The 21,627-nt window shown below is 39.8% G+C and overlaps 2 protein-coding genes across 3 annotated transcripts; one reads left to right on the plus strand and one right to left on the minus strand.

Moving 5' to 3' along the window:
- Positions 1-608: 608 nt before the first annotated feature.
- umodl1 (uromodulin-like 1) lies at positions 609-9,098 on the plus strand. The gene is made up of 16 exons (XM_072445448.1): positions 609-820; positions 902-1,144; positions 1,571-1,698; positions 1,998-2,181; positions 3,009-3,146; positions 3,384-3,509; positions 3,615-3,872; positions 4,387-4,499; positions 4,595-4,817; positions 4,927-5,064; positions 5,141-6,075; positions 6,142-6,281; positions 7,785-8,021; positions 8,463-8,619; positions 8,717-8,807; positions 8,896-9,098. The coding sequence occupies exons 1-16, from the start codon at positions 712-714 to the stop codon at positions 9,096-9,098; spliced, it is 3,423 nt and encodes a 1,140-aa protein (XP_072301549.1). The 5' UTR covers positions 609-711.
- Positions 9,099-11,215: 2,117 nt separating this feature from the next.
- Positions 11,216-20,868, minus strand: map6a (microtubule-associated protein 6a). 2 transcript variants are annotated; one of them, XM_072446713.1, is made up of 5 exons: positions 19,842-20,868; positions 15,236-15,446; positions 14,915-15,126; positions 12,506-12,616; positions 11,216-11,710 (listed from the first exon to the last, which is right to left on the minus strand). In XM_072446713.1, the coding sequence occupies exons 1-5, from the start codon at positions 20,552-20,554 to the stop codon at positions 11,566-11,568; spliced, it is 1,392 nt and encodes a 463-aa protein (XP_072302814.1). In that variant the 5' UTR covers positions 20,555-20,868; the 3' UTR covers positions 11,216-11,565. The 2 variants fall into 2 exon arrangements, with proteins under 2 accessions (XP_072302814.1, XP_072302815.1); XM_072446714.1 differs by lacking the exon at positions 12,506-12,616.
- Between the last annotated feature and the right edge of the window lie 759 nt (positions 20,869-21,627).

Genomic DNA, 21,627 nt, shown 5'->3' on the forward strand with positions numbered 1-21,627 from the left:
CCTCATTATAAAAGAAGATGCATACAATTCCAAGAACCACCAAGACTCAGGAGGGTGAATCAAATAAAACCAGTTAAAAAAATATGTATAAATGCTCATTCACTAAATAAAGCAATGGAGGGTATGTTTAGAACTGGAACTAAAAATGGCAAGAGAATATCATGCTTGCTCATCTGCTGGCATTAACTGCCACGGACTGTTTAATGCCAGGAGGATAGTGATCAGTGCCATGGTTACCTGTGCAAACCCAGCCATTAGGGATTTCGACTCCTCCCAGCCTTTCTTTCTCTATCATCACAAACATGTTTTCACTGACAATTCCAAAAGATGTACAGTAAGTATTGTATATTTTGGAAACTGAATTTAAGGAAATATATTGATTGATACTCGTTCTAAACACTCCAAAAATCCATAAAATCCTCTCTTTTGTTTCTCCTGATGTACATTCTACTACTTTACTTATACTGCTTTGAAATACATTTATTTGGAGTTGTTACCCCCATTTTATTTTATTTTTGCCGTTAATTGGCAGAATATAGTATGCAGTTATGAAAAAATAAGATAATTCAACTTTAAGGTATTTGGGGAATATTGGTAACGAGGGGGAGGAGACTATGAACCACAGAGGATTTTATCTTTAGATACACCTTGAACCATGACTTGGCACCATATCAGTGCAAAGAATGGATTTAAAATGAAGCAGATACATATATGTACTTTAGACCATTTAATTACTTGACAAAAATGAATTGGATACACTTCATTTGGTTGGTTTGGGGCTTAAATAATCTTAGCAAGGGACAACTTTCTAAAAGAGAAGGTAAGGCACTTGCACTCCATTTGACAATGTGTTATTTCCCAAAAATGCGGCTAATGAACATACAATTATATTTATTTGTAGATTACAGACTTTCTCAGTTTGGCTATCATCTCTGTGCACGCAATGAGACCAGGCGTGTGAGTTACACTGTGCAGTATATTGTGCCTTATACTGCTACAAGACAATGTGGTGGTTGGATTCCCTGGAAAACATGTCAAGTTATAGAGTACCGCATGACTCAATACACAGATTACAAAATGGTCACAGAGCAGGTGATTAGGTGCTGCGATGGCTACATACAGGTCGGCCAATATTGCGCACCAAGTGAGTATGAATTCTTTCTTACAAATTAGGATTTCATATAGTTATCTGATGATAGCATGGGCTTGGTAATCCGGGGCATCTTTTGTTAAGTCTTATGTGGAACAAAGCTTAACAGATGGGGCCATATAATAAGCACTGCTGCAAATACGTATCTGCCTGCTAATATATGGCCTGTAACATGTTATTTCCTTTAAATGAAGCAGTGGACAGGAGTAGGGAGACCACTGTCAAACCAGGATCTTGTCCAACAGACGTTAGGCCTCATGTGAGCTGTGAATTGGACATAGACTGTCCAGACTGGCAAAAGTGCTGTCAGTTCTGCACAAATCCCACAAGTCAGTATCAATGATCACGTTGTGACTTTTTATTATTATTGTGAATGTATGTTTTTAAAAGTATATTTTGTCTGTATCTTTTTAATGACAGACTCAACTAATTATTCTGAGCGTGGAGTGTCTCAATTCAATACCACGGTGACAGTAAAAGTGGACTATAATGATCTGATGTCCCGAGAAGGAGGACTCCACAATCACACCAGACTGTTATATGCTGTGGTAACAATTTTGTTGATGATTTTATAGTTGATGTCCTCATGGAGATATGTTCTCTCTGCAATACAGGGGAACAAATGAAATCTGGACAAGGATTTGTTGTTTTCTGTTTGATTTCCGTGTGCTGGTGGAATTATATGAAAATACTCAAATATGATGTGATACACGGCTAACCAATTATAGTTATTGCATATATGATCCTGCATTTTACAACATTGGTCATGATGTTGGACTTTGCTGTTTATTACAAAAAACAAAACAAATAATTTAACTAAACATTATTTTTTTTATGTCCTTACAAGGTATCTGGGGTCCTAGAGTCAAATGTCTCCATCTATTACCTCAGCTCACAGCCTGTGCATCCATACAGAACTGCCACCTCTCTAATGATTAAATGGAAGTTCAGTCCTTCCCTTGATAACGTCACATCAGTTCTCCATCTTCTCATCAAATGCATCCAAGAGGTGTCTTCAGTAACTGTAGAAGGTGAAAATTGAAGCTGATTGCTACCAAAGCGCATGATCTTTCTTGAAGTTATTTTTTGTTCAGAGCAACGGCATTCTAACAGAGTTTTCAGTATGATTCATGAAGCAAAGAACACAGCGTTCGGGAAAAAATGACTCAGACGCACCACAGTTTCCTTCCCCCACTACTTCTATTTGAGTGACAGTCATGTGGGCTGTTTCCTGCAATAGCGGAAAATAGCAACGCTAACAAGCACGCACACGTGCACAGAACACACACCCACTCTCTCGCCTCAAAGAGACACAATCATGAATCAGTCGCATTCATTTGCACAAGACACAGTATAGCACGGCTAATTCTCATTTTCAAAGTTATTGTTATGGGTAATTTAATGCAATTTATTATGACTAATTGAAAGAGTGCTCTTGAGCCCATTCAGTTTCTATAGAATAAGTAGTCAATTGATGTTGTGTGTCGTTTCACCGATTCAGCTCTATACAATCAGCTATTTTTAGAACAGTGTGTTAGGCTGAAAATAGAGTGTCTGAACCATTAGCAATAGGGGTCAGAAAGGTAGTGTTCAACCCCCCTTCTTATTCACTTCATACATGACCAAATACAAAAATAGTGGACTTAAATTGTATCAATAATAGAAAGGGCCAACGTCTTCAAGTCTGGGGTAACCTAGATTTCCAATAGTAGTCAATGGATGAGGACAAATAGCAAATAGCTGTAGGAAAATCCAAAAGGACCAATCATTCAGAAACTCCTCAAGCGGTTGGACCATTACAGAAATACTGCATTTTCCGTGTTTGTACACATTTTTTATTTAATGGTTTTTATCACAGATATTGATGAATGTGCACAGCCTTTTCTCCACCATTGCTCACCATATGCTGATTGCGTGAACACGGTTGGCTTTTACTTCTGCACCTGTCGCCCTGGATACGCTGATGTGGACCCCACCAACGGAACCAACTGCACAGGTTAAAATTTAGATGAATTTACTTCTGTTTCCAAGAAGAAGAAAAAAATCATATGTGTGAGGTTGAGGCACTGACACTATGAAACCGGCCGTAGAATGCTGGTCAAGTTACATGAAAATATTTCTAAAGAGATGGTGAAGACTAAAATAATGTAACATAGTTGTTTATTCAGCTAAATACTATAGTGTCCACCTGCATGAATGATGATAAGGCAATAACTACTGTATTATTTTGTAGCTATGCCCACCCCTTCACCTAAGATTACAGGATTTCCCATGGAAACAGACAGCACCCCTGACAACCACAGTACACCGAAGCCACAGGCAAGCGTGATTCCAAGTCTGAATAATACAACCACGTGCAGTAAGAATAGTATGTTTGTCTATTTATCAAACTCATTATCTTATCTTATCTTATTACAATTTCAATCCTCTTCTAATTCCACTTGCCCTGACTTTTTGATTCCAGCTGTCCCTCGCATCATTAACGTGCGAGTGGCTAACGTCACCAGTACGTCATTTTGCGTCTACTGGTCCAGCCAATTCCCAGGAAATCAGAGCTACACTGTTGCTCTTAGTAAAGGGTCAGAGGTCATCTGTCTTAATGATACCAGTCAGACAGTGGTTGAAATGACAGGATTGCGGGCTGGAGTGCTCTATGATGTCAATGTTACACTTTATGCATGTGGGAGGCAAGGAAACAGCGTACAATTGACTGTTAAAACAGGTAAGAAAAGGGTATGTTGGCAATAGTAAAAATGTCTTCTTTCAGTATGTTTTCCATAGTGTCCAAAGACATGAACGTCATACTGAATAGGTGGATGTAAATTACCCAAAATAATTCTTCATTGGTTTGCCTGAGGAATACAAATATTGTATTTAATGTGATATATAAAACTTAAATATAATAGGTTATATTTTACAGTATTTGAATTACTCTGTAGTAATATATTTGAAATTTAAAGAGAAGTATTTAGGATAACAAAATATGAAACTATGACAATAGCATTAACAAACTACATATTAAGTCTGAATATAAGTCTGAATAGAACTAGACAAAAAATTAACTGGCGACATAACAAAACAAAAATAATAATGAACAAAAATAATGATATATATAAAAGTAATAAAAGTACAACATATCCATCAGACATTCAAAGTAAGGTCAAGGACTGATTTGTGGCTTTCTGAACCCACTTTGTGAAGAAAGGGAAAGGGTCTCACTTGCTTTATCTTCGTAGAGGCTCGGACTTTTGATGGCACAGCTAGACTTACTAATGTTGAATACATGGACGAGTTGCAAAATACCTCCAGCACTGCCTACACAAACCTCACTGCCAGCATTTATATGGAGGTAAGAAAAAAACAGTACAGATTCAATTTTAATTCATACAATCATGTTAAAACCTTTTTTTCATCACCATGACTTACCAAACACGTCATTTTCAGATTTATCAGTCCTTATCCCCTGAGATGAAGGCCTTGGTCGATTCAGGCCAAGTGAGAATCAAAATCACAGGTTTTGCACCGGGCAGCGTGTTCTTCAGTTTCACCATCATTTTTATCCCGGGTCAAAGCGAAGACATCATCAGCAACATGTTCTCAGCTGTGTTAAACTCCCTTAAAAACAGCTCTAAATATGATGTAGATACAAACAACACACACATAATTGGTAATATATCCCTATTATAACTAAAGTGTGAACATTTTGTTTTAATTAGTGATTATTTTCCATTAGTATGCATTGCACAAACGTGGTAAACTCTAGCCTGTTTCCACAGATCGTGATGAATGTACATCAAGAGACAATGATTGCTCCCTGTTTGCCACATGCATTAACACCTGGGGATCATACAACTGCACTTGCATGGAGGGCTTTGTTGATGGAAATTCAGACAGGCCTGGTCGGTTATGTCAAGGTATAAACCTTACAAATGTAAAACAAAAACCCTGCTAGATTATTATCAAATCATAGCTAATTGATTTTATTTGCAGAAAGCACAAATATGACAACTAGCATGACAACAACCACTTCTGTCTTAACAACCCTAACGTCTGTGCCAACAGCCACCACCAATGCTTCTTCGACAACCACCATTGCCCCTACGACCACAACTTCTGTCCTAACAACCACTACTGCTACCCCAACAACCACCATGGCCCCAACAACCGCCACTGCTGCCTTAACAATCACCACTGCTACCCCAACAACCACCATGGCCCCAACAACCACCACTGCTCCCTTAACAATCACCACTGCTACCCCAACAACCACCATGGCCCCAACAACCACCACTGCTGCCTTAACAATCACCACTGCTACCCCAACAACCACCATGGCCCCAACAACCACCACTGCTGCCTTAACAATCATCACTGCTACCCCAACAACCACCATGGCCCTAATAACCGCTACTGCTATGTCAACAACCACCATGGCCCCAACAACCGCCACTGCTCTCCCAACAACCACCACTGCTCTCCCAACAACCACCACTGCCTCCTCAACAACCCCCATGGCCCCAACAACAACCACCATTTCCCCAACAACCACCATTTCCCCAACAACTGCCACTGCCGCCTTAACAACCACCACTGCTACCCCAACAACCACACTGACAACCACTATAACAAGCACTTATTCGTTGACATCCACTGCTAATACTCGCACATTAAGTTCTACCAGCACAACTGCCAGTACCACCCATCGCTTTCCTCGTGTCACAGCCATCTCTGCATCAGAGGCCATCACAGTCAGGTGCAATATAGCCTCCACCACTGTTACTGTTGCAAAGGATTTCCTCCAGAGCAGTCAAATCCCAGAGACAGCTCTATGCCTGGGCATGGTGGGTTGTGGGGTCAACGGGGGCAATTCCACTCATGCCCAGCTGACAGTGGACTGGGATGAGTGTAATACAACTATGATGCAAGTGAGTTGTGTATGTCATAACTTGTAATACAAAAACAGTCAATAACCAGATTTCCCTGTGCTTCAGAATGACAGCCACTACACTGCCTCTGTGACCCTGTTTAACTCCATAAACGCCATAGAAGTGCCTAAGATCCAGTTGCAGATACCTATCATGTGCTCATACATGAGGAATGTGCTCAGTACATCAGGCTTCGGCTCAATGGGGCAAGTAACAACATTTCAATAATGTTTAAAAGCATAAAATGTTCTATTATATGAGACAAAACAAGCTTATAAGTTTACATTTTTATCTGGAATAAATGTATAAGCCAGTGGTTCCCTAAGCATCATCTTACATTCTGAGTACCCCCTATATATTATGTAAGTTTTTTCTTTAGTAAATAAATACATCTATATACCATCTATATATGTTAACAATCTAAACTATAAAAATTTTATTTTATGGTTTTCATCAAGGGAGTGTCTGCAGTGCCGCGGCGTGCGGCCGAAACTGCCATGTTATTTTTGTGCCGGCCGCGCGCCGCGGCTCCTGAAACTGCGCCGCTATTTGACCGCGTTTTTGCGCCGTTTTAGGGTTAGGATTAAGTTTAGGTTTAGGATTAAGGTTAGGGTTAGGGTTAGGATTAAGGTTAGGGTTAGGGTTAACCATGAGGCTATAACGGGCTATAAGGGAAATGCCGCGGTCCCTGAAACTGCGCGGCCATTTGACCGCGCCGCGGCTCTCCAGCCACGGCCTTTAATCAAATATATGCCCAATGATCATACAGGAACATGATTAAAACGTTATAAGGCCTGAGCCAATAAAAAATGAGCAGAAAATGTTGGTTAACAGAATGTAGAATAAATAACAATCAAAAGGATCTACATGTTTGTTTCATAATCAGGTTTTAATGAAAATATAGTAAAAACAAACTTTTTACCTTTGACATCTGAACATATTAGAACAGCTGCATTTTTCCAGAACCTTTTCTTCTTTTATAATGGTGTAACCAGGAAGTTATTTGGGTTTTGGACTGGTTCTGACCAGGTTTGTACAGGTTCTGGGGGGTCAGTTTGGACTGGCTCTGACTAGGGGTGGACAATCTATCAAAATGTAGATAATATTGTGCAAGCTACTTTGAAGATATGCAAACTTTGGGATGAAGAGCTGTTTAAAAATAAAAATGAAAATAATGAACTTGCAAAAGGTATATGGTGATATTTCTGAACTTCTGTGATTAGTTTTACAAGCATTTCATGTTTGATTAAACTAAACCTCAACTAATACATTTGAATACAGGCTTTGACATAAGAGAAGGAGAAATGTGTTCTCTCCCTAATAACTATTGACTAAAATATAAAGTTTCTTATTATGAAATTAAATAATGTTCATGCTGGAGCGTAAAATAGAGATATAGTCCTCCTTCACACAGTCTTCTGGAGGCTAGTGGTAGTTGGCCATTTTAGATCTGACCATGTCACATGTCAGTGTGATTGTAGTGCAAAAATATGCACCAGGGGACAGAAGATAAGTATTAAATTGTACGTATAGGGTTTTTGAGTACAGTTTCTATGATGTGGAGATTTTGGGATTCTCAAAATATGATACAGATAGTGTTTTATATTTTCCCACATTCCTGGTTGGGAAACACTGGTATGAGCTATGTCTAAATTGTCTTAGTAAAATACTACAACATATCTTGTGCTCTTTATTAACCTCACCTACAGATTTGAAACGATCCAGGATGTCATCATGGGCTCAGGTATGTTCCAGGTGAGTATGCAGCTGATGAATGGCACAGTGCCTCTGCCCCATAACTACAGCCTGTCGCCTGGTGAGGCAGTGTTGTTGGTGGTCAGCCTCAACACCTCTGTGGAGAAGATCAAAGTGGTCATCAACAAGTGCTGGGCCACTGCCACTCGAAACCCTTTTATTGTGGTCAGCAACATCTTCATGGAAAACAGGTGAGGAAATGTCTGTACATAACAGTAGGATTGTAATACCAATGGATTCCTGTATTCAACTTGACAATGGCAACACATAATTATTACACATAAAGATTGATTTGTATGTTTTTGAATTTTTGTCAACCGAATGTCAAGTAAATTTTTACTAAATTACATTTTATTCAAATGTCTCCATTGGGAGATTGGATCTTCACATGTTGTCAATAGTTTTAGTCCTCATGAATTACCTAGTATGTTTTTAGTATAGTTTTAGTTTATATAGTTTACGAGTCAATATACTTTTCCAAAAGCCTTCCATGGAGAGGTGTTGAAAATTAGCATTTTTTCTGTAACACTTAATACAATGCATCTGGTTCGTCCAATGCTATGTCCAAGTCAAATAAATAAATAAATAATAATAATATATATGATGAACTATCTGCTATATTTGGCCTACAGGTGTTCAAAGAATCCTTACACCATTGTCATAACTAATGGCAATTCCAGCACTTCCAGCTTGTCCGTTCAGATACTCTCCTTCGTTGACCTTGATGTCATTTATCTGCACTGCCTGGTGGAATTGTGTGTGGAAATTGGCTTGGGTTCCTGCTCTCCTGTAAGTAACATTTCAGAATTTGTTACAGCTTCTGCCTAAATTACAGAAAAAATATATATAATTTTGTGGTAAAACAAATCCTTCTATTCAATTTCAGGAGTGCATGCAAAGAAGCTCCCGCTCCGGCTCTGCAAACACTGTTAGAACAGTTATGGGCACTTCTGGACCTCTGCTCGGACTGGATAATCGTAAGAAATTAGTAATGATGCTGCAGTAAATGTTAAACAATATGTAAGAAATACCTAAAAAGTAAGAGTGGTTGATTTTGTTTTTCAGCTTCCTTTGAGGAGGGATATGACAAAATATCAATAATTGGATTGTCCTGTCTGGGCGTGGGCCTGGCAATCTTATTCATCATTGGTTTTGTCTGTCTTTTCTTTTACCAAAGGAATCGCATTGGACATTACAACTTCCAGAACAAACCCAAAGAGGAGAATTTCACCGTCCTTCCCTCTAGCACTTTTATTGCAACATCTTGAATATGCACAGCAGTACTTGCTCAGCTTTTGCACTGCCACAATACACCTCAGAGGGGCACACTTCACTTTATCATTTTTAGAATATCAACATAAGCATAATCTTGGGTCAAGATTTTGAGTAATATCATGAAATTAACAAAAGATAATTGAACATTTATTATTCAGTAGAAATAAGCTACCTTAAACTTGCAAAAACTGTGTATTAAAATATGTTATATATTTATTTGGGCCTAAGCTATGTAATATTGTTAGAAAATGCGGGATTGTAATGAGTCCCTGTAATAGATGTATAATTAATTCAAACAGGAAATAAACTAAGCAATCAGAGGAAGCAGCCAGCCACACGAGGGCGCTATCTACAAGCTTTTTGCGCCACCGTTCCAAGAGCGGCAATAAAATGGCCTCCCAAAAACACGTTTCTATCATGGATCTATTGTTTTTGCCAGCAAACATACTCATCTACAGTTTCTTTGTAATTCCCCCTCAGTATGGCATCACCAAAAGACAAGAAAAACATGGAGAGCGTAACAGAATGATGCTTCACAGCCATTTCCATGATTTGGCATACCCACCATTTGATCAAAAGTTCACACAGTTAGTTTGTCGAATCAGGTGGCGCATATTAAACAGTGAAGCATTCTGTTCTGGTCCCCGGAGGCCTGTGGCGAAGGAGGCTCGTCTTGCTTTAGGACCCATCTGGAGGCTCGTGTCAGCCCCTCCTCCTAGTCCTAATTAACCCATTCATACCTGGCAACCCGTGTCCATAGCAACGGCACTGAGGTGGAGGAAAGCTGTGATGGAGAGTCTACTAGAGCAACACAACAGCCCTCAAAGGACCCAGAAAGAGCGTACAGTTCATCTGATTTAAAGCGTGACAAGGCAGACGTAGTATGTTGGGTTATTTGTGTTGAAAAAAATCACTTTGTGGGAATGATTATAGTAAGAGAGAAATGTCTACCATCACTTTTTGACTGTCAGGAAAACAGCAAAGTGCTGCTGCAACATGATGCCTATCTGCTCCCTCTTCCGTCCTCCCCCTTCTCTTCCATGGATTCTTGGCGGTCCCGGTGGCTTCAGTCAGACATGGATATTTATTATACATTACACATTACACATTACTCACACTGTGGGCCGGACAGGTATATATGCGGGAAGGGCTTCTGTGGTCATGAACATTGCAAGATCAGCTGACATTGGGGGAATCTGACAGCTATCGTTTGTATATTGCAGACATTAGAATGTGTTTTTTTTCCTCCCATAATATTATTATAAAAATACTCTCTGGGTTGTCAAAAAATCAATACCAAGATACTGATCTATTTCAGATTTGAGCAGTTTTCTATACTGTAAAAGAAGAGGAAAAAAGGGATCAAATTGGACCTTTCCTGAAAAGTGTAGAATTATTTTAATTTACCGGTATAGGCATTTTTAGATGATAGTATTATAGAAACTGCTACTTGGCAATAACAATCTATTGTAGGTGATTAAATGAATACTGTTCTTTATCATTGTATGGTGTTAAAATCAGTAGGCCTAATAACGTTTCTGTTGGTATTGAAATTGGGTTTGAAATGTTTGTATCAGGGCCACACAAACTCATTGTGGTATAATACTTACTATCAATCAAAAGCAAAGTTACAGTTGAGATACATTGAATTTAGGGTCACTCGTTATAATTTAAGACAATGTACTTTCTACAGCCAGCACATTTTGGGTTAAATAATCTGTGACTACATCCCAAATGTGAAGCTTCTTGATGTGGACTACTTTATCATTGCTGTAATATGTTGCCTGTTACATACTGTAATTTCAACAACTATGCTAGTGACACTATTAAGTATCAAATAAAAGCAGCAGCTGTAATCCACATGTTATGAGACAACAAGGACAAGGAAAACCATATTAATAACGTGCCATAAACGTTGACAAGAACCAGGAGAGTTTAATGAGGCCTCTCAAAAGCCTGTTTCTGTTCACAAACATGTACAGGTCAAGAACGAGATGTGCTACTTTTGCAAATACTCTGCCACACAGATTCACAAAGGTGTTGCTCTAGTTCTTTAGCACTTTGCATTTATGTGAACAAGAACAAGAAGTTAAAAGCAACATTATCCCAGTGTTCTCTTGTACTATTTTATTAACACTAAAATCAGCTGACCAAATATACAGTACATTTTGGATGTATATTCACTTCATGGTTGGTTTCTATGGTAGTGACATATATGTTAACCAAAATGACTTAGCACCATTGCAATAAGATCAAGGGAAAACAATGTTGATGTGCTATTTTTCAAACATGTGTGATTGAAATGTAAGGAGCGCCTTGGGACTGGAGCGTCTGGACCTTTGTAATGGGATGAGCCTAATGTTTCTATTCAAATATAATTGTAAATTCTAAATCCTTTACTGAGAGCAGCTGTCTCCGTGGAGAGGGCTGCTGCCGTGGCCTGTGCTATAGTATTAATGACTAATCAGTCTGTTTGACATCTAGGGCAAAGCGTACACAGCTTCTCCGCGGTTCAGATCTGTCCAGCAGTGGATGTTGTGGTTCTCCTCCAGCAGCACCCGGGGAATGATGATCACTGGGTCGAAGAACCTCGTCCTTAGCATCTCTAGGAGGCAGCACATCGTTAAGACAGCAGAAGAAGAGAAAAGGAAACAGAGAGAGACATGTGATGAGGTATGTTCTCCCAGACCATCAACTTCAGAGTGGTGAGCTGAGCACCCTGTGACCTCTCATTTGAGCTATAACAGACATCAGCTGACAAATAAAGTGGGCTATAAGTTAATCATTTCAGTTAAATCCATTGATCAATATTTATTTGCTGTGATGCTGTGTAATGAGGGTCTCGGGGTGTTCTGTGCATAAATACTTTTGTGAAATACTGCATTTGATATAATGCTTACCTTGCATGAAAAGGTACATTTGCTGCATCTACAGATACAATGGTTGCAGTTCAAATAGAAAACAGTGGAGGCATGCCCAAAGTGACACAAATAAACATAAGCTTCTTCCAAATGACAGAATATAAAGCAATGGAAATGCAGAATGCGACCTTTTATGTTGTTTATTTAAGTTGGACATATGTTATAGTCATGCAGTTTGCTCCTGTCCATGGTCAGGTGTGGGTGACTGAAAGAAACGGTCTCCTTAAGAACTTGTGTCTTAAGGAGCCTAAATGTGTCGGTTGTGGCTTCAGGTGAGCGGCCCCATTCAGCCGTTCAACTCTAGTGTCCATATGGAAGAGAAACACAGGTGGAGCATGACCTGATGAGTAGACCAGAGCATATGGTGCTTCAAAATAAAATAAAAGTGCTATTCTTATACAAAAGATCAACCCAAAATTAATGCACAACAGTTATGAATATGACTGGCGTTTGTGGCTCTTTGTTTTTCTTGCTTTTACCTGGGATCAGGAAGAGCACAGCCCCAGAGGTGTTGTTTTAGAGTCTGCACCCAGCCTATATCTCGGATTGGCTGGCAAAGTTGTATGTAGTGGTACTGTTTTAGCACAACCCTTCAAATGAATCAGAAGGCCACTCATTAGCACACATCACACTTGAAACATTTCTAAAATACCAACTATAGTAATGCATAGTTGAGTGAGAGGAACAAATGATCACAGCATTAGAAACTGAACGCTCTTTCATAAAGAAGCAATGCAAAATGTTTATATTCATGGGGCAAAGAAGCACATGACATCTCGTTCTGAAACAAGTTTCCACACATCCATTTGCCCTGCATGTGGCTTTGCTATTGAGTTCTTGGAATATATAATTATATCATTAAATAATGAAAAATATGAAAAACAATACATTGTTAATTCCCATCTTTGCAACATGCAGGGCCTGGTCTGGATGTCAGAGCTCACAGCAGAAGGAAGCACAGGCTTAAATGAGTGTTCAGTGACAGCACAGTTCTCTTCCATGTGGATTTAGGATGTTATGTTGTTTCGGTCTATTACAGACGGACAGATAACACTGATATACCTGCAACCTCTAATCCTTCTTTACCTCCCAATAACAAAATAAATAAATCAAGACAGTAAATATTTTCTGCTTTTTACTTTTATTTATCTGTTTCTTTAAATATGAGCAAGCAGATAGAACCACAAACACGTCACAGTCAATTATATATCCAGTGCCCATTACATAACTTACTGAGGCAAACCTTCTATCCTTACATGTCTAAATGTTACAGAAATAGCACCAGGCGTATGGTGTGCTAAGCACCGTTTACATTTACTGCTCCCAGCTTCTGATACATGACAAGACTTCCCCAACCAAAGGCTGCAAAATACTATTGATGCATCGTGTGTTTAGCGACTGCAGCATGAAGGAGAGAGCCGGGTTCAGAGAACAGTGGAGACAGTCATCCAGTGAACATGAAGGGCTAATGCACAGTCAGGTTTGCATGGTGCATAACTGAAACAACTGATGGAGACCAAAAATATATCATTGCGATCATAATTATAAAAATAAAATAAAAATTGAATTAAAATGGCCCATGACAATAGACCATGTATACAGAAGCTGTATATATATGTATACAGAATGAAACGCAACCAAATATATTAAGATTTAACTTCTAATTTCTAAAACATAGCTCATTATGTGAAAACAAATTTGATGTAATAATAATAACTTTGTGTTTACAGTGCCATTAGACAGTCTTTTTAGTCACTTTTACGAGTCTACAAATATATGTATACTTAAACCAAGTACCATCCAACCAACTAAATAAAATCAAACATAGAATGATCATTAGCTGCAACAAAGCATTGCATATACGGTTAGAAGATCACATAATATTATCTTATTCATAAGTGTCTTGTGAAAAATAACTATTTATACATAATCATAACATATTTACTCACTAGGGTATATGTTTATTATAGTGTTGTCACTTTTATCTGTGACCAAACCGTAAAAGCTAAATGGAGCAGTCTTTTTGAGGGAATGTTAATTAAAATGCACTCCATATTTTCTAAATTGTCCCTGTGTTTTGCATCTCCAAAGTAAAATATTTAGAAAATAAGTTTTATTCTGTAGAAGCACCACATCTATGAAACTGATTCTATTTAATGCATAACTTTAATGTGACCCAGATGGTTTGTTGGCAACAAATTTAGTGTTGCAAAATGGCCTCAAAGACATTTAAACCTGCGGGACAAAAAGGAATTCTTCAGAGGAGAACAAAAGAAAATTGTACATGACAAAAATGTGCAATAATAGATGACATTTTCAAAATCACAGTGAACAAAGCTTTGTGATTGGCTAATAAATTTCACACATACTTATGGGTTTAACTGCAAAAGAAAGCATACTGAGCAGATACAAGCAATCAGATATTGGGTGTCCAAGAAGGACATTTATCAAAGATTTTGATATTTTATTCATTCTTTTCTTTAAGCCATAAATAAAATCCTTGATAAAACCCAACAGAACAATCTGCGCAGCTGATCAAAGCCAAATTGCTTGTCAATGGGCACATGCATCAAGAGACATCTATTGGTTAGGCAGGCAGCCTGTAACCATGGCAACCACAAGATGGAGGCATACAGAGTGAAGGTGGGTGGCGGCAACAGAGGATGCTTGCGCCCACTCATTACAATGGCAAATGTCATGTCTAAACCCCAAAATCTTATGGTAACACACAAAGTTAGCCAAGAGGTAGAGAGAGCGGACAGAGTGTGAGTGGATACAAAATATATTCAGAACAGAGTGGAGAGCAGAAAGAAAATGTCATTTTGCAGCCTCTGTTTTTGCATTTCCTTCAAATGAATAATTAAAAAAGTAGTGCTTAATGATTTTACTCTTTTGCTTCTGCCAGTTTGTTGTTCATCTCTTTACTTTTCTCCTTGTCCACCACGGCCGGCCGGTCAGGCTTGTTCTCTGAGGCCGTCTTCTTGGACCCTCTTAGCGTCGCGCTCTGCTTATCTTTGGCCTTCTTCACTGGCTTGCTCTGCCCCACGGCTGTGGCTCCAGACCTTTTGGGTTTGGAGCGGGACGGGCTATACCTGTCGAACTAAGAACGTCGGACAGTGCGGGTGAGATTGATGTCTGCGTGTGAAGTGAATTGTGATAAAACAGCGCTGAACAGGTGACGTGAGGTCAGCCTTTCACGTGGGTCTTACCTGTTTGCTGGGGTCAATGTAAGGCTCGCTGTACAAACTGCGTATTCTCCTTCTGTCCTGGGCCTTGTTTTCAGCCGGCTGCAGTGGCGTGGCTTTGAACGTGGCGCTGTAGCTGGTCTCTAGGTTGGTCTTCTCATCTGGAGGAAGGTACTGTGACTTGGCCCGGATCATCTTTGTTGGTTTGACATCTTTGTAAGCCTTGAATTCATTTCTGTGCACAAACATACAGTATTGCAATTTGTGCTGTTATAGGGGACAAACTGTATAATGCTAAATCACCCTTAATGAGCTTTTAACCTTGTTACAACAGTGTTTCATCATCATTAGTTTACTCATCATCATTACTTTCATTAGTAATCCAGTATTGTCCTGCAACTGAGGCTGAAGTATTCCTGTTTTTACCTACTCCCCATCTCTGCCCACATCCCTGAACTTAATTGTGATTATTTGAAAAGTTAAGACTCATGAAGTGATTCACGTAGGTTCCTAAAATGTCACAGAGCCACTTTTCATAAAAACATGGCACTATGAAGAGGTAAACAGGAAGTCAATGAACCTGCTTCTATTACTAAGCCATTTTTGATCAACATTGTGGTTTGCCTGAACAAAATCTAAGGGGTTTCTCTGCTTATATTATAGTTCAATACCTGGAAAAAAGCATGTCTCTTTTAACAACATTGCATAGACACCCTTACATTTACATTTACATTTACATTGACTGAGCTACTACTGTCCTGGGGTAAACGGCCCGTTGACCCCTCTGACCGCCAGCAATCACTCACTCTCTCACTCTCTCACTCATACTTGGCAAGATGGGTTAAGTGTCTTGCCTAAGTACTAACACAGTGACAGTTCGCACCAGAGCCACAGCCGCCCCAATGTGGCACCTGGTGGTCCCAGTGGTCTCTCCTCCAAGTACTAACCAGGCCTAACCCTGCTGAGCTTTCATTTCAGCATAGGAGGGACGCAGAGCTCTGTCTGCGCCACAGGATATTCAGGAGAAGGTCATGAAAAATATATACTTCAAACAGTTTCTCCCTGTCCATAAATCTTTCTTTTGACTAATAAGTTTGTGCTACAAAGCACTGTAAATTGCTGATGTTTGTCAATTTCTTCTTGTAAAGTACCTTCACCAAACAAATGGCAGAACTGACTATTCTTGTCAAACAATAACTAATCTACAAACAACATTTCTTCCCTTATGGCTATGACAGAATAACAGCAAAAATGGCTTAAAGCTATATTTATATTGTTGAAAATGACTATGTGACATTTCAAAACCCAAAATGTATGACCCAGAGTTTGAATCCTTTGAATTATTAATGAATAATGTGCAGAAACCGGTCATTTGTTTTAACATTGTGCGTAATGCTGTGAAGAGGTATCTCCTGACAGACATGACATAGCAATGGTCAGTACGAGGAGAAAAGCAGCTTAGGTGCATGTGCCTTTTCTTGTGTGCTGCATGTTAATCAAAAATGTTTTTATTGCTCAAAAATACATTTATTTGACCTGTGACCTGGCCTGATGGTGTCACACGCTTGTCTCAATAGACAGGTTAAATACTAAACTGCAGAAAATTCCAGGCAAAGCATTAATATTTCCATGGAGACAAGCAGGTTGTGAACCTTCCACCAGAAAAGTAAACATATAAATACTTTATTGCGACCCTAACTCTTGAAACAATTAAGTTTAATTAAATAATAATAATTAAATAAGTCCTGACTGAACCATGCCCACAGTGGTGCACCACACAAGCATTACATAACAGTACCAAGTCCACTTTCAGTGCTGCACTGGGGCCAAGAAGCACCAATCCAAAGGAAGCTTATACAACAATGTCCAAGGCCAAGGGCATAAAGTATCCACATGACCCCACAACACACAGACTGTGAACACAACGTGCCAAACATCCAACTGCACTGTAACATTGCTGCTATTCATCAACATACGACCAAACAACAATAACGCTGTGTCTCCAGATCGAACTGTGCTTGGTACTCTCAAAACAAAACATTCAAAAGACTAAGGGTTTAATATGTGTAAAATATAAAGGTAACAAGCCTTGAAAGGATGGGATTAAATATGAGTTAGCAGGCGCTACTCCATTCATCCCTGAAAACATGATCTCACTGCTCAGAGCCTCAGGAGGTGGTGAATGTCGGATGGTGGCTTTGACTTTACAACACTGCAGCGCTGACTTCAGTTAAGGTCAGTCAGACGGAAAACAGAACAGGAGACACTAGAGGGATTAGTGTTTGAATAGGTTTGACTTGCAAGGATAGATGGTCCTCAAAAGGAATGTCAAAAAATATGTAAGTAATTAACCTGCACGTACAAATGTCATATTTGAAAATCGTACTGTTTATCATATTCCCGGTAGATATTAAAGTGTTCTTTGTATTTTCAGAAGCTCTAAATATTTATGCATATTTTGTGTAGTCCAAAGAACCTTTAGTTAGATACAACCTTTATTCCTATCACATTTTCTTATTATTGAATGTTCATCTTAACCAGGATTCAACTAATTCTTATTTACAAAGGCAATTTGGAAGAGTGAGAAAGTATTACATTCTTTTATGAGATGAAAACTGCCCATATATATACTATTGCCTGTGCGTCTTCTAGCGTATATATTGTGTCATTGAGGTTGCAGTTAGGATGCTGTGTGACTAGGCTGGACAGCTGGCCCTGCTGAGAGGTTGTGCTGAGGGGGATGTCCAGTGGAGCCAGGTAAGTATACAGCATAAGCAGCATTTGTCACTGATTGTAGCAGTTCTTTTGTTTACTCCAGGTGAGACAAAAGCTGGCCGGCCTTTTGTAGAGTAGCCCACAGAATCAATGTGTCCAGTCACAGTAGTTAGAGCTCAGAACAGTTTTTCTTGGTGCGTCAGCGGGCCCTAGCTCCTGGTCAATACTCTCCGTCCTCTGGGAAGAACGAGTCTCGTCTCTATCTCACAAGCGGCAAGAGTTGTTTCCTGCTCTAGGATTGTTGTCCGATGGAAAACGCCAGCCCATCATCTACTACAGCATTAAACAAGTTCCGTTAAAAGAGGCTTTAATGGAAAATAGACGCACAAATTGTTGATCACATAACTAGGTTGCTATTATATAGACAATCTGCTTTCTTGGTAGCAGTATTGACAATGAAACCTAAATAAAATAATCAGTTTTAATGAGATTATATAAGTGTTCAGGAAAACACTCAATTATGATCTAATCTCAGAGATTTGGGGATTAGGTGCTGGTCACAAATTGTCAATATCTACAAATCCTCACACTTGTTACATGGATAAATAATACAAATTGTGTGTTCATGCATTCATGGTTTGCTGTCAGAAAAACAAGGCTCTGCACACTCCATAAGAGGATCACTTTAAATCCACCCAAATCTATGTCAGTATGACGGTATGAAAATGTCAGAAAAGACAAATTTATTAGACTATGCGACTATTTCACAAAAAATGAAGTTTTACCAAGTGACTTTCAACATGTAACTACACAGTGGCATTTTTCCGTTCAATTATTAGTTGAACATTCTTTTGTCAGACTGCATCACGCACATAATAGAATAATGACAGAAAGAAAGTCTTTGTCTTTTGCTGCTGCAGTGGCATCTATATAAAGGGACTATAACAAAGCCCCCAGCTACTGTACTCGACTTACTCTCATGCAGAACGTGACATTTAAAAATATGCCCCAAGTTAGCAATGAAGGTTAGATGTGATTATGGATACTAGTTTTGATAACCAAAAATACTCAATAATATCATATTTACATCCTTGTTCAATCCTCATGTTACCTCATGAAACCTTCTTTACATTCCTCTTTTCTGATGGCAACAAATCATCAAGGATTGCCTTTTTTGTTTTAGCATACATGTGATGATGTCAACACACCACTTTCTTACCTTGCACCTGAAGTGATACTTGTTTGGATGCACCTCTATCTATGTTGTCAGTAACCTTAAATAGTCCAGATTATGATTTAAAACTGGGGACCAAATGTACACTACATGACAGTTTCCTGGATACATATTCTCAAACTGGGAGCACAGATTATTGAACCACTGCTGTTTTGTCTCCACCAGCTGAACATCACTGAGATGCAGTTTGTCACAGAGCATTTCCTTCCTTCTGCACCTTGACTGCTCTTCAAAAGAGTCTCATCCTGCAATCATTTAACCTGCTTTGAATTTCTTCAGTGATAACCGCAAAGATGTGCTGTAAAACACATAAGCCTTCATAAAACCAAAGCATTATGAATAACAATAATAGCTGTGACGTATATAACTCACGTTCAATCACCCCCTGGGGATATTGCAGAATGAAAAACAACAGATTAGCTCCCTGGCCCACATTATCAGGTGCAGACTTCCAATCGTATGGTGTTCCAATTATAGAGGGCATTTCTACACTGCCTGAATAACAATCAATGATTCTTTAAAAACCCAACTGATATTCTGATGATATGATATTGTAAATAAATATTGAAACAAGCTAAAAACGAGACAGAGACATAACTTTCAGAGATCTGTTTCAACCTCTAGTGTCCCCATGACCCTGTGTGACCCTGTGTGACCCCGTGACCCCTGCTCTGCGCTCACCTGTACGAGCTGCCAGTTGTGAGCTCCTGTCTGATCTGCCTGTTGACCGCATCCGCAGGTCGGCCTTTGCCCTCAGCTTCGGCCTTCGCACCCACTTTCTTCTGCCCTTCCTGTTTTGTTGTGCGCGTTTTCCGTTGCTGTCCCTGCAGAAGATCTTTCTCTTGCACCTTGTCTGCAATAGCACTTTTCTCTACACCGGTGTCTTTGGCCGCCTGGTGCTTCCCAAGCCTTGACCTGTAGGGCGCGCGGTCATCTCCAATGGAGATAGTGGCTGTGGGTCTGGGGATCCAGGGATGGTCCTGCCTTTTGGGTATGGGCCAGGGTTTGAAGTCCTTCTGATACTGTGTTTTGCTGTTGAACGGTGTCTCCGGTTCGTGGTACTCGTTCCTTGGTTTACAGCTTGGCTCCGGGCGCACATTCCAGTGTTTAAAGTCCTCGCGCATGACGGAGCTGCACATGCGCTCCTCGGAGAAGCACCTGCGCTGTGCACCTGTGCGCGCTGTTGTTGTGCGGGGATGTGCTCGAGACGGCTGCGTTTCTATGGCGACTCGCGCCTGGGAAGGGTGCTGCAGCTGCGGTTGTAACTGAACGTGCTGCATCTCGGAGACGTCCGTATATTTGGTGAAGACCAAAGGAACCGCAATGTCAGCCTTGTCCAGCTGGTTCCAAAAGCGGGCCATGCAGCAGGCCCTGGTGATGCAGGGCCAAGCCATGGTGGGATGAGAGTGAACACAGCCGTGGGGGGAAACACAATTTAACTGCAAACACACGCTATCCGTTCAGGCATCTGACAGAGAAACAAAATGTCCGTTCGGCAGCTGGAGCACTGGGCTGGAGTCAGATGTCCATTGTGACTCTGTAACTCACCAGAAAGGACTTATCGGTCTTGTTGGTGACCCACTGGACTAACGGTCCTGTTTGCTCTCAGTGTGTCCGCTGGTACCTCCTGCTTCATCACTGTACAGTCCACTGCAAGGAAACATGACCCCGCCCGCCTGCTCAGCATCCCAGTGGCAGCGCAGTGTGCACAGCGCAGTCAAGAGCGCAGCCTCAGCACCACATCCATGTGGAGACGCACAGTAAAAGATCTCTGATGCTTTTGCAACACGCAGCTCCAGGAGATCAACATGATTTATGGTTTATACGTTACTATTGGACAGGCTGTTGTAGAGAGGCACATAGTCAAAGCATATTCAGTGAGAAGCACCATTGGGCCCCAGCCTGGTGTGGCACCTTTATTTTGAAAACCAAGGGTGTGACTGCCGTTGTTAAACTTGACTGACACAATTGACTTGTTTTTCTGTAGGACTATATACTATGCTACTGTAAAGGACCAAAACCTCCTCAGTAGAAATGTTTAAGACGTGGCAGCCTTGTAAATTCAACATATTTTTGATTTTTTAATAATTTAAATATAGTGTATAGTGTAAATATAGTGTAACATATTGTGTATTTTGCCTCCTAAAAAGCATTTTTGAGCACAAAAAATGTAAAATAGCATTGACACATTTTTATTGTGGAGTAAACATAAAACCTTTTTTTTAATGGTCAAAAACTGGTCAAATCAAAGCATCATTAAAAAGACAGATCAGGATTGTTATCACTAGATGGCGCTGTCATGCTTGTTTTTACTGACACTTGTGCGAAGCAGATGGTCATAAAATCTTGCATAATTATATATCAGTTGTCCATTTTCACTAACAGAACACACATGTTAGCTGTAAGCTGGTTGATTTTAAAACATTAGAATAATGCTGCAAACACTCGGTGGGTCAAAAGTCAGATC

The sequence above is a fragment of the Eucyclogobius newberryi genome, unplaced genomic scaffold (assembly GCF_026437365.1).
Source record: "Eucyclogobius newberryi isolate DKJ021-1_F unplaced genomic scaffold, fEucNew1.0.hap1 SCAF_15, whole genome shotgun sequence".
Taxonomy (NCBI): domain Eukaryota; kingdom Metazoa; phylum Chordata; class Actinopteri; order Gobiiformes; family Gobiidae; genus Eucyclogobius; species Eucyclogobius newberryi.

What these genes read in the sequence shown, in the direction of transcription:
- map6a (XM_072446713.1), bottom strand. Translation starts at nt 20,554, where the DNA reads ATGGCTTGGCCCTGCATCACCAGGGCCTGCTGCATGGCCCGCTTTTGG. An exon ending in AAACTGGCAGAAGCAAAAGA is followed by an intron (nt 12,617 to 14,914) that starts GTAAAATCATTA and finishes ATTCATTTGAAG; the next exon opens with GGTTGTGCTAAAACAGTACC. An exon ending in TGTGCTCTTCCTGATCCCAG is followed by an intron (nt 11,711 to 12,505) that starts GTAAAAGCAAGA and finishes GCTGCCTCCTAG; the next exon opens with AGATGCTAAGGACGAGGTTC.
- umodl1 (XM_072445448.1), top strand. Translation starts at nt 712, where the DNA reads ATGTACTTTAGACCATTTAATTACTTGACAAAAATGAATTGGATACAC. An exon ending in ACAATTGACTGTTAAAACAG is followed by an intron (nt 3,873 to 4,386) that starts GTAAGAAAAGGG and finishes TTATCTTCGTAG; the next exon opens with AGGCTCGGACTTTTGATGGC. An exon ending in AACATCTTCATGGAAAACAG is followed by an intron (nt 8,022 to 8,462) that starts GTGAGGAAATGT and finishes TTTGGCCTACAG; the next exon opens with GTGTTCAAAGAATCCTTACA.